Here is a 12,362-nt window from a genome sequence, read left to right as displayed (position 1 = left end):
GAGAGAGAGAGAGAGAGAGAGAGAAGGCACAAAAAAGTTATCGTTACCAAATTATGTTCTTTTTTTAAGTGAAGTTCCCACTCCTACACAAGGAAAATAAAAAAGCCACCCAATTCACATTGACAAAAGCACGCAGCATAATCTCACTTAAGCGAAGTACCATTGAAGGCTTGAAGCAAAGGAGTTTTGCAAACAAAATTAAATAAGCAACATCAGGTCAACTTTAGAATGTCTAAATAAACACTAGAAGCACTATCTTTCCATTTAACTTGTATTATTCATGTTTCCCAATTCCAACAGCATTGTTAAACTCCATACGCATTTCACCTCTGAAAGATCTTCAAATACAACATGTTTCATCTGAAGGAAACCAAGAAAGGTCAGTGGTGTGCATAAAACCATGCATATAGAATTGCCAAAAAAAAAAAAAAATCCATTGAAGTTGCTAAATCAGGAGGTTTGAGACAAACATCTTCCAACTATAATCTAACTGAGTATAACTAGGCAAAAAATCATGAAATACAGATAGAAAAAGATAGACACGAAGGGTACAAAATAATGGATACCTATCTCCAGAAGATGGGAAAGAAAGAGTTGAGAATAAAAGAGACACCCAGCACTGGTCTGAGCAACAAAGGATAATACGACAGTAATCTACTGTATCGTTAAAATTTAACCGAACCTAAATTATTTTTTTTTTTTTATAGGTAACCGAACCTAAATTATCAACAAAGGCTTTCAGTATTGCATATCATTGCACCATTAACAGCATAAGAAGCAACAGTCAAATTACTGAAAATCATTACTAGCATTTGAGTAAACACATTGTGCTTCCGTGATATAATATAAAAATACTAACCATTGCAAAGGTTCTTTTTCCAAAACCACTGTCTCCCATGACTGCCAGAATCTACATGAAATAATACAAAGATAAAGAATAAATAAAAATCAACACTAATTTATCAAAAATAAAAGAAATAAAAATCAACACTAAATATTACTCATCAAAATCAAACTTAACACCGAAAATATATATAGCTTCTCTTAAATTACGAAGTTGGGGGTCATTGCTGTTGACTTCAACGGCATAGACCTACATGATTTTCTTGTCTTTATTGCTCCTTCTTAGTTAGGGCAAACAGTTATTTTCTTCTTGAGTATTGTACTGGGCAATATGCCCATTCATTGATCAATAAAATTTTTTTACTTCTAAAAGAAAAAGTCTCGAAGTCGACACAACAACAGAACAGTGCTAAACAAAAAATTAAAGTTCTGGTAACCAATCTCCTATTTTATACACACCGGACACTTTCTAATATATATTAATTCAAAAGTTTAAAGCCCAACACTTTGTAATAGCAATCAGAGGTTAATGCCCAACAAAATCTCTGGTTAAGATTTGAAATGTTACTCTATTGACTTCCAGGACAGGCTCCATCTCATTTCCATAACCAAAAGTTTCTGAATAACTTACAGAAAATAGGCTAGAGATAATGGGTAGAAAAGATCGAAAGTTTGGGGAGTGAGAACAAGAGGATTACAGGACAAGAAGCTCAAATGAGTTGGTGGATAAAATATCTAGTAGAATGAGAAGGTAGCTATGGATTAGTACAGCGGCAGGGGAGGATTAGGGAGGGGTATAGAGTATATTTCAGAGTGGAAGCAATACCATGTCTTTGGTTTTTTTTTTTTTTTAATGGGTAATAGAGATTTTATGGTGGCATTAAATCTAAAAGCAGTAAAGCTAAGCATATCATATGCCACTGTCCGAACTTAGAGACACTTAAGCATAATGGAATCATTCACTGCACATCTAGGTGACAAAGATTACTATTTTCCCTTTCAGCATGCCATAAGCTCCACCTTCCCAAGGGCATAACCCAAGCAATCCCAAGACATTTGAAAATGGAGTACCAAAGTGCTCTGGCCACGTCACTGTTAAGCCCTGCTCTTCCTACACAGCCAGCTCATCTCATCCACGAGTGTAGTCTCCTTCACAATGTGAACAACCTCATTTTTTATTGCTGTCACTTTGTCAGATAAGAATCTTTCTTACCCATCACTTCAATATCATGGAGATTGCGCATGAGTATCAATTTCATCCTAACGAGTCTTTGATTTTCTGAAGACATGAAAAAATGAGTAGCTCCATTGAGCTACTTTCTAATATGGTATATGAATCTCCTCAGAGATCATTTTTTTTTCCCCGATAAGTAATAAACTTTATTGAACGAATGCAACTTTATTGAAGCATCTCTCATTTCTTTCCATCCAAAGACACCACAGTAAACACAGAAATCATCCTCCACATCTCAACCAGCTGTGAGATTTGATGATGCCTCATCCAACATGCTAAAAGATCCACCATGCTCTTGGGCATGACCCAAATCAACCCAGCCCTACTTATAATGCCATTCCAAAGCTCCCTCGCCACTTCACAGTGCAGAAAAAATATGATCAGTCATTTCAACATTCTTTTTACACAGGTAGCACCACTCCAACACAATTATCCCTCTTTTCCTTAAATTATCAGCCATCAAAATCTTATCTAAAGCTGCAGTCCAGGCAAAAAATGCAACTTTAGGTGGCACGGGAACTCTCCATATGCTCTTCCAAGGGAACATAATACTGGTGGTCTTGCAACACCTTATAAAAGGATTTGACAGAAAGTTTTTTGTTCTGTAAGTGTTTCCACAGCATTCTATCTCTCCCATTTCCTCCTATCTTCGTGGAGTAAAGAAAACTGTAAAAACCTACTAACTACTCCACTTCCCAATCCTGCACATTTTTGGAAAAAGACAGATTCCAATGCATTATGCCATTAGCTCGACACAGCACATCTGAAATAGCAACACTATCATCCAGCTGGTCGAAAAACGAAACATCCCGCCGTCTCTTTGAGAAGCTCCTCATAATAGCTCACTATATGATCTTGAACATCCTCCAGAGCTTGGCACATCGTATCTCGATTGAATACCCTTAATTACATTGTTTCGCCTATGTGAGTTTGCCATTTTGTGAAAGAACTTAATACACTTGTCTCCCTCCTCCAACCATATCATCCCAGATTTTTGTCTCCAAGAGATTTCTTCCGATAACAAAACCTTCTCTATCTCCGTCACCCCCTCAACCTTTCCTCAGAGTTCTCCTCATTAGCCCCCCCCCCCCCCCCCCCCGGGACTTCTAGAGAATGCAACTCCTCCCATAGAAGACTCTTTTGCTCAACCGTGCGTCTAAGAACCTCAATATTCCACCTCTTTAAATCGAACTTAAGAGCTTTTAATTTGTTAGCCACCATGAAACTAGTTGTGCCATGGAATGAATAGGAAGCCCACCAATTCCTCATCCTCTCCTCAAAATCAGCCGATTGTAGCCACATATTCTCAAATTTGAAATAATGTTTACCCCCTGAATGCCCCCACAATCTAACAAATGGGGAAATGGTCTGAGCAAACCTGAGGCAATCTCTTCTGACATAAATTTGGATACTGAGTCTCCCAAGAAGTAGAGATTAGAAATCTATCCAACCTTGACCCTCCTCTACTATTGGACCACATAAAAATCCCCCCATGCAAGGGGAGATCAATCAAATTAAGATAAAAAATCAGCTTTGAGAAGTCCTCCATCACCCTTCTCATAGAAGAGGCCCCCTCCCTCTCACAAGGGAAACGAACAACATTAAAGTCCCCCCACACAACCCAAGGGAATTCCCATAAAGAGTACAAGCCCGCCAGTTCCTCTCACAAATAACTTTTGTCTCTATCAACATTAGGCCCGAACACTCCCACAAGAGCCCACTCCCACCCATCCTTGATGTTCTTGGAAGACCCCGCAATAGAATAATACCCACTGCAAACTTTAACTAGTTCCACCACTCTCCTATCCCACATCAACAACACCCCCAAATATCTCCACCCCACAAATGAACAGCCCCATAAACTATGAATGATATTTCTGTCAACATAATGCAGCTTGGTCTCTTGAAGAAAAATGATATCAACTTTCTAACTACAGAGGAGGGATTGGATGCGAAGTCACTTATTGACGTCGTTGATCCCCCTAACATTCCACCATAAAATTTTAGGCTTCATAAGATAAACAACTCCCCTGCCCCTTCACCCTTTCCCTCCCAACACTACCCTCATTATCATAATTGATAGTGCACACCAATCTTTTCAGCTCTTTATCTTTTTTAACTGCTGACTTTATGGCTGTTGATGTACTTGCTTCGATAGCCACTAAAAGAGCCTTAAATTGCTTCTCCTAACCTTCACACAAAATCCCTACCCACTGATGTAATTCCGCCACTTTTTCCAGCACCCAATCCGATGACTTAGGAACTGGAATAGGTGGGATAGCACAAAGAAGGGTGGGGCAACCCAACTCCTTCAGTTCCTCTCCCCCACACTTGCCTAACACTACTGCAAGTCCATCTGTCCCCACCTTCCCCATAGCTCCACCACCCTTCTTAGCCCCCTTGAATGAATCTTCTAACGGACTTGCCCCTATTGAAAGAGCCAACTCACACATCCTATTCAGCACACCTGTTGATTTCCCTGTGCCACTCTCGCCACCTCCACCGTCAACCATTTCACCCATCCATGGAACAAGCTCCCTTGATGGAGCCTCCCCGACTGGATGACTTAAACGCACTAAGGTAGCCTAAACTCTTCATCCAACACCTCCCCATCCTCTGCCCGCTCCTCTACCAACTTTCCTTCCACCCTTGTGGGGTCTAGCATGACCCGTGTTAACGCCGAGGGAGGGTGGCTCAAGCCCTGGACCGAAATATCGGCCGAGACTCGAGATGCTCTCCACACCTGCTTTGGGCTTGACCCCTTGCCCAGCCCAGGGCCCTTAGAAGGACCAACCTGACCCGCGTATAGTTTCCTCTGAGGGCCCGAATCTCTACCCAGGCTCGTCTACTAAATATGCTTCCCCTTAACACAGCGTTTAAGACCGTTTATTTCTTCCAACAATACCCCCACAATTTCCTCCATATTGACCAACACCTTTAACATTATTTCCTCATTTGCAACCAACATCACGTTGCCATCTCCTTCTCCCTTTGAGCACCCTCTGAAATGGTCACTTCTAGCAATGCTGCATGCTTCACGGCTCGAGGTAGTTCCCTCTGGGCTTGGGTCACCTCATTGTACGTCCGTGAGCCGTCTGCCGTCAAATGTGTAGGAAACACCTGTGATGTGCCTCTCTCTCTGCCACCAACTATGTTTCTCTCACTCGAAATAGGGGAAGGAGAAGTGAGCTCCTTCAAGGTATCCCTGAAATTCTTCCATCCCTCTCCCTTCCTCCCTTCTGGCACCACTAACAGGCCACTCCTCTTCTTGTGGCCAAGCACTAAGATAGAGAAGAATCTGCCATTGTGATTGAGGCCCCTTTGCACAACTAGCACCTAGTTTCCTTTTCTTCATGTTCTAAGGAACTCAGATGAACCTAGTGAAGCTACGCATTCCTTCTCCATAAAACCCAACCACACTAGAGCTTCATGGTCCACAGAAATGTGTTTCACCACACGACGACTGCTCTCCGTGATTCTACACCACCACTCATTTTCCTTCTTAAACGTAAATAGCTTCTGATCAATAAGAACCTCTTTGTGCAACCCCATTGCGACCAACCAACACTACAAACCAAACTGAAAACGAAAATAGAAAGAAAATGGGAAAAGTTCTCGACGAGAAGTGTCGTGGAACGAGGGGCTCACACCCGGTGAGAAACACCAATAATGAGATTATGAAGTGAAAGAAGTTCCCGACGAGAAGCATTGTGGAACGAGGAGCTCACACCCGGCGAGAAACGCCGGTGATGAGATTACGAACATGCATGAGAACAAGAAAAATGCACGGACTGAGTTTTACACAGAGAGAAAAATTTTTAAAAAAAAAAAAAAAAAAAAAAAGAAAAATCACCTCCTCAGAGATCATAACCAATCATGGCCCTAAAATTTATAACTGGCATAAGAGGATCCAGTGGCCTAGTGCAATTAGATGGGATATTTGTTACAGTCTCATGGAAGGTCAGCTAAATATATCTTCAAGATAATTAACAGATTCATCTATCTACCAATGAATTAATTAGAAATACGAAAACGACAATGCCATAACAGTGGCTCAGAGCTATCAAGCATCAATTTGCGAATCAATTTGCTTTACCTGGCTCATCCTCGGGGGGCTTTAGCCTAAAGGAATCCGCTGTCTCAGAGTCTAGCCCATCTAATACCACAGCTTGATACGTCTTAATCTCACCTCCATCGCCAAGATCCTTGGCCATGAAGGTTATATAATACCTGATTCCCCTGGCAGCCTGACCCATTGCCTTCAAGATCTTAACAAACTCCAACTCTGCATTATCATCCTACACACCAAACAAAGCCATCACGAATTTTCACAACTTTCTATTTAAAAAGACGATGCTGATAATAATTTTATAATGATGATGATGATGATGATCATAATAATAATAACAGAGGGAAAAGAAAAAAGAAACCTTGAACCGACGATTGTATTCGTCGATTGCGAGCTGCGAATACCGTTTATACATGTCATAATCGTAGTCTATGTTGCACGGTTGAATTTGGTGGAAACAATTGACGCCAGGGATGTCAGAAACATCAAAGCCCTAAATCAACCAATGAACCGAAAAGATGGAGGAATTAAGCAAAAAATTAAAGCTGGAGTCGGCGAAGACAATGATAATAGAAGATCGGATCAACTATAGTCAGACTCACGTCACTCTTCAAAACTTGTTCGCTATAGGAGTAGGCTTCCTCTGGTGTCATCTCATCACGGTCATCATTTAGCGCGTCATATAGCGGCGAAGGTGAAGAAAAATTATTTTGGCGGAGGATTAATTCTCTTTCCAGCTTGTCGTAACCAAACAATTCCACAAGACTAGGGCTGTAAAATAAACAGGCTACTCGACAGGCAGCTCGAATTCGACTCGATTAAACTCGAAATCGACTCGAATCGAATATTAAATGGGCTGTTCGTAAACATAAAATTATGCTCGATTATTAAACGATACAAACTCGTATAAAGCTCGACCGGCTCGATTAATGTTCGTGAACAAACTCGTATGAAACTCGACTCGACTCGTGAGCTCGACTCGTATATATTTATACATATATAATACAATATATATAATAGCCAAAAGTTATATATATATATATATATAATTTATAATATTCATAATTATGTATATAGACTTAGTCTTACTTATAGTACACTACATATACTATATATAAATTTATAATATTAACTTCTAGTCTATAAGACTAGAAGTTATGATGAATACATGAGTCCAATAAATATATAACATTTATAAGTTTACAAATTATGATGAATACATAAGTTTTATACAAAAATAATATTATACAAAATATTTTTTATATATAAGTTTTATATATAATATATATATAAATAAAGAAAATCACTCAAATATTATTACTAAATTTTGATAATTACATAAGACATTAGTAGGCTAATATAGATTATAATTATAGTTATACTAAATCACTATAACTAATACTAACATATAACTAATACTAATAGTCTAATATAGACTATAGTTATAGTTATACTAAATCACTATAACTAATACGAATAGTCTAATATTAATACTATTATATGGTTATATTAATCACTATAACTAAATCACTATAGTTTATAACTATATATATTTATTATCAATGTATTATTATAGTGATACTAATCACTATAGTCTAAACTATGTATTATAGATATATACAAAGATAATTATCAACCAATGGGATGATGACAACTATTAAAAGGATGGACAACTCTAGAGCCACCAATGAGAGCTACCGTTAGTAGTTTTAATGTGTTTTCTTTTAGTCTTTTTATTATATGTATTTTTTTATCATCTTTAAATATTTAAAAAAAAAATTCACAATATTATTAAAAAATATTTTTTTAATAACAAAGTAAAAAAATAAATAAATAAAAAGGACAGTGGTGGGTAGCTCATAGCTGGGAGCATACCTTTAGCATTATCCTAAAAGATATAACAAACATTACGAATATAAATGCTGATAAAGTAGTAAACTAATGATAAAGGACTTGGAAAGAAAAAAAAAACTAATGATAAAGGACTTAATAGTAATTTCCACTACATAGGTAAGACTAGTGCTGCTGCTTCCACGTGTCATTTCCATCTTCTTTCCCAGTGTATGATCCAACGGCTACGATCCCACTGCACTTCACATCACCTTTTTGACCAAAAGACTTCAGACCTGCTTCTCATAATTTCTTGTTCCTTCCCGAAACCTCCAAGACTCAACATTTCTTCTCAAACCGTCGACTGTAACAGAGAGCCATGCCTTGAGGGAGAAGAGAGGGAGGTTATCGAGAGAAAATCGTGCGGCAGTTCGTCCGCACAGCTGGTGACGATGGCGTTAAGCCATGCTTGACGTGAGGAGCGGCTGGGAAATGGGTGGGTGTTAGATGTCAACAATTTTTTCCTTTTATTTCTGTTGCCTTTTTTTCCCTCTAGATCCGAACAGATCTTCATATATTTTGAGAGATCGTGTTAGATGTCAGCGTTGTTAACTTTTTTTTTTCCCTTTCAGCTGATCATTATTTTTTATTTTTCTTTCAGTCTCCTTTTCTCTGTTCTTTTTCTCTTTTGTTTGTTTTTTCTTCCATCGCGGATCTGCAGGGAAATGAATACATGTTGTTCATTTCCTACAAATCCAAGTTAATGTACATTTTTTTTAAAACCTTTTATTTCGGTTGTTGGTTTTCTTCCCCTATGGATCCGAACATATGTTGATATATTTGAAGAGATCGTGTTCATATCTCAGTGTGCTTAATTATTATATTTTTCTGACCTTTCTAGTTGATCTGCTAAAATTTTGTGTTAGCGAGCCGAGCTCGAGTCGAGCTTGGGCTCGGCTCGTTAACAGAACTGAGTTCGAGCCGAGCTCGAGCTCATGTTCCTTGTACACGAGCCGAGCTCGGACGTTCTCATAAGCCCGGCTGATAAACGAGCCGAGCCCAAGCTCGACTCGAGTAGTGAACGAGCCGAGTTCGCACACCCCATGCTCGCTCGAACTCGGCTCGTTTACAGCCCTACACAAGACCCATCTCGTCGTCCGTACCCATGTCTTCGTCCGTCTCCATTGCTCTTCAAGCGATAACCCAACAATTGGAGAAACACGAAGACAAACCTAGCCGCTGCCTCCATCGCGCTCTCTCTCGCCTCAGTGACCTAAATAGGCACGGGAATGTCTCTCTCGTTAATTTAGAAACATCTCTCCACATTAATTTTTATTTCCATCAGGCATCACCGTTAACAAATAATAAATCAAACATCTTTAAAAAATTAAAAAAAAAAAAACTAAAAAAACTAAAAATTGAGAATACTAAAAAATAATTACAAGAGAGTTTACTTCTAACAAATGCTTGTTTTCAACGTTTAATATTTTATGATAATGCTCATGCAATTTAGTATGCATAATGGGTAATAATACATCTATAATTATTTTACATTTAGCCAGTACAAGCATATCACTTCATTAAAATATAAAACTGACTTTAATTTCATATAGAATTATAATATAATTGTAAAAATGTTGTTGGTAAATCATTTTCTATATATAAATTGGGATTATAAATGGAACAAAATGCTTAGCATTTGCAAGAGTTTATATTATCAAGTTATAGGTCAAACTGGAATAGAATGCCCTATTTCCAACTCTACTCTAACTTTGAGTTTGAATTCAAACTCTGACTCCGATCGTAGTAGACTCAATAAGAGCGGATTCGAAACCACAAGCATACAAAAATACCCAAATCACAACAAGCAAAATCCCCCAAAAATCACAACAAACAAAATCACCCAAAAACTACAAGAAGCAAAATCTGGAAGCAAAAATTACCGATTCACCCAAATCACAAGCAAAATCATTAAAATCACAAACCCAACAAATTGACACAGATAAGAAGATGGAGATCTAGAGTAAGGGACTTATGAGAGACAGAGACCGAGAGGCAGAGGGTGAGGGACTTAAGAGAACGATTAGGCAGCAAGGAGCATTTATGGCAAAGGCGAAGAGTAGGGGAACACAGAGGGACAGCGATGAGAGAGTGAGGTCGCGAAAGTGATGGAAGAGGCACTACTGATAGAAGAGAGAGAGAGAGAGGATGCCAGCAGGATGGGGGACCTAGGGTTTCTTAGAAGAGATCGAGGGGAGGGGGCTAAAGTTGAACTTTGAATGTCGAAGTGATCACTACAAAAAAAGGATAAATTGGTGGCATTTATAGGGGCAGCGTTTGTTTACACGCCAGTAGATATATAAATTCACCGGCGCTTAATTTTTTTCGCTAGTAAATTATTGAGATTCCTGACGTTTAAATTTTTACGTTGGTAATAATATATAGCGTTGGCGGCGTTTATAACAACGCTGCCAATATAGTAACGATGGGCCAGGAAATTAGTAGTTTTTCCCGGCATTTGTATCATATTCCAAAGACGTCCGATAGCACTAAACTTAGTATGTTTTGTGCATCCTTTATATAATGGCTCATCAGCATCTTTCAACATATTGTAAAATTTATTAACTTTTTTGCTAGAACCTTGTCGATTTTCATTTTGCACTCCAGCTTCTCCAGCATCCACACCTATTTCAGGCCCACCCTCAACTATTTCAAGATCAAACATAGGGAAAACGTCATGCAACATAGTTATCATCCCACTAGAGCCTTCATTTATTTGCTCATTATTATTTTGGGCATCAGTAGCATGGTAAGATGCCTCCCCTATTCTCTCCCCATGAGCATGCCAAATGGTATAACCTTGAGAAATTCCATAGCTAATCAAATGATCATATACCATGTTGGGCATGAACATTTTTACGTAATCCACATTTTCTACATGGGCAACAAATAGGCAACTCTGTAGCACAATTCTCGCATGCAAACTTCAAAAAGTCATTGACACCATCGACATACTCTTTTGTATGTTGAGGTTTTTTCATCTAACTTCTGTCCATAGGTTAACTATATTTTAAATATGAAAACAGAATAGAATCAGAATGCAAGATCATCAATAATTTTAAACTTCGATTATAAATAGAATAAATTATAATACATGTTGAGATACGGATTGGGAGAACATTTGGCTGGTTATATAGGAGGAATATATATATATATATATATATATACAATAATTTCCTTCTAGAAGTAAGGTGAACTACATGGAGCCAACAGCAAACAAATTAACAAGCACCGAAAGTTAACAATTTGAGAGACAAAGATTTCTCCCTCAACATGTGTTAATGTTCTACTGTATTAAGAACAGAATATTATAAACATAATTTGAGATAATATCATTAATATATCTATCAATATAGGAATATATATACCCAATTTTATAGCAATTAAAGCCGATAGATCATAAGAGTTTTCATTCTTGAACAGAAATTAAGAATCACATTCAACTTTAACTACAAAAAAGAATGTTCAGATTAATGACCGTTAGGGAAAATGAAGAAAATCATAAAATTCTTGAAGGGCATCGATCAATGAAGAATAGAAAAGATTAGAAGTTATTAGCTTTTAATATATAATATGTTTTCACATTTTAAGAAAATTTCATTTTTTGGGTAGCATATATATGGAGTTAGATTTGTGTTTTTTTCGAAAAATAAATATATCTAAAAATGTATATTTCTTTAATGATTTTTAAAAAGGACTTTTATAGAATTTGGTCGTACGTGCAGCATCCAAAAGGTTGATTCTTTCTCAGAAAATGGTGGGAGGCCGATTTGTGAGCCATTATAGCTGTCGCATAGTAATTCTGTGGTGATTAAAAATAATGATAAAAATAATGACATACTTTGGCATGGAATGTGATTAAAAAAATTGAAAATTTCAAGCTTGTTCAATCAAAAAAATAGTTCAGGCTAAAGGGGTTTGAGAAAGACATTCAATTATTTGATAACGGTTTAAAATATATATATATATATATAAATATTTGACAACTAAGATATATATTTTTTTAAACTTCAGCATTTTTATTTCCTAATCCATCTTCTGAACCCATCACGATCTTTGGGGCATAGCTTATTGATGATCATCCGACAAAAATTTATACAATCATCTGACAAATTAAAAGGAAACACAAAACAACACTACATAAGGGTTTAGTAGCTTATTGATGATCAATAGCCACATGAATTTGAATATTAGTGCCTGGAGCAATTAAATTGTGTTTCTAGTAGCTTTTGTAATCAGTAGTAGGTACATAGGGATGCTCTTTGTTAGTTATTTAAGTTTTGGTTATGAAGATGTTTGTTTAATGATGAGAAGTTTGGCCCTTAA

General features: G+C 37.5%; 1 protein-coding gene across 1 annotated transcript; it reads right to left on the bottom strand.

Moving 5' to 3' along the window:
* Nucleotides 1-37: 37 nt before the first annotated feature.
* Nucleotides 38-10,875, bottom strand: LOC122278497. Its single transcript, XM_043088678.1, has 6 exons — nucleotides 10,617-10,875; nucleotides 6,749-6,933; nucleotides 6,508-6,639; nucleotides 6,174-6,375; nucleotides 860-910; nucleotides 38-360 (listed from the first exon to the last, which is right to left on the bottom strand). Exons 1-6 carry the CDS (start codon nucleotides 10,873-10,875, stop codon nucleotides 341-343), a joined length of 849 nt encoding a protein of 282 aa, XP_042944612.1. The 3' UTR covers nucleotides 38-340.
* Between the last annotated feature and the right edge of the window lie 1,487 nt (nucleotides 10,876-12,362).

Source organism: Carya illinoinensis, chromosome 10 (assembly GCF_018687715.1).
Source record: "Carya illinoinensis cultivar Pawnee chromosome 10, C.illinoinensisPawnee_v1, whole genome shotgun sequence".
NCBI lineage: Eukaryota > Viridiplantae > Streptophyta > Magnoliopsida > Fagales > Juglandaceae > Carya > Carya illinoinensis.
Note: the sequence above shows the minus strand (reverse complement) of the source record. Positions and strands in the feature narration are given on the sequence as shown.

Coding starts and splice junctions, on each gene's coding strand:
- LOC122278497 (XM_043088678.1), bottom strand. CDS start 10,875: ATGGTATATGATCATTTGATTAGCTATGGAATTTCTCAAGGTTATACC. Junction 6,640..6,748: donor AACAAGTTTTGAAGAGTGAC/GTGAGTCTGACT, acceptor TGGTTGATTTAG/GGCTTTGATGTTTCTGACAT. Junction 6,376..6,507: donor AATACAATCGTCGGTTCAAG/GTTTCTTTTTTC, acceptor TTTGGTGTGTAG/GATGATAATGCAGAGTTGGA.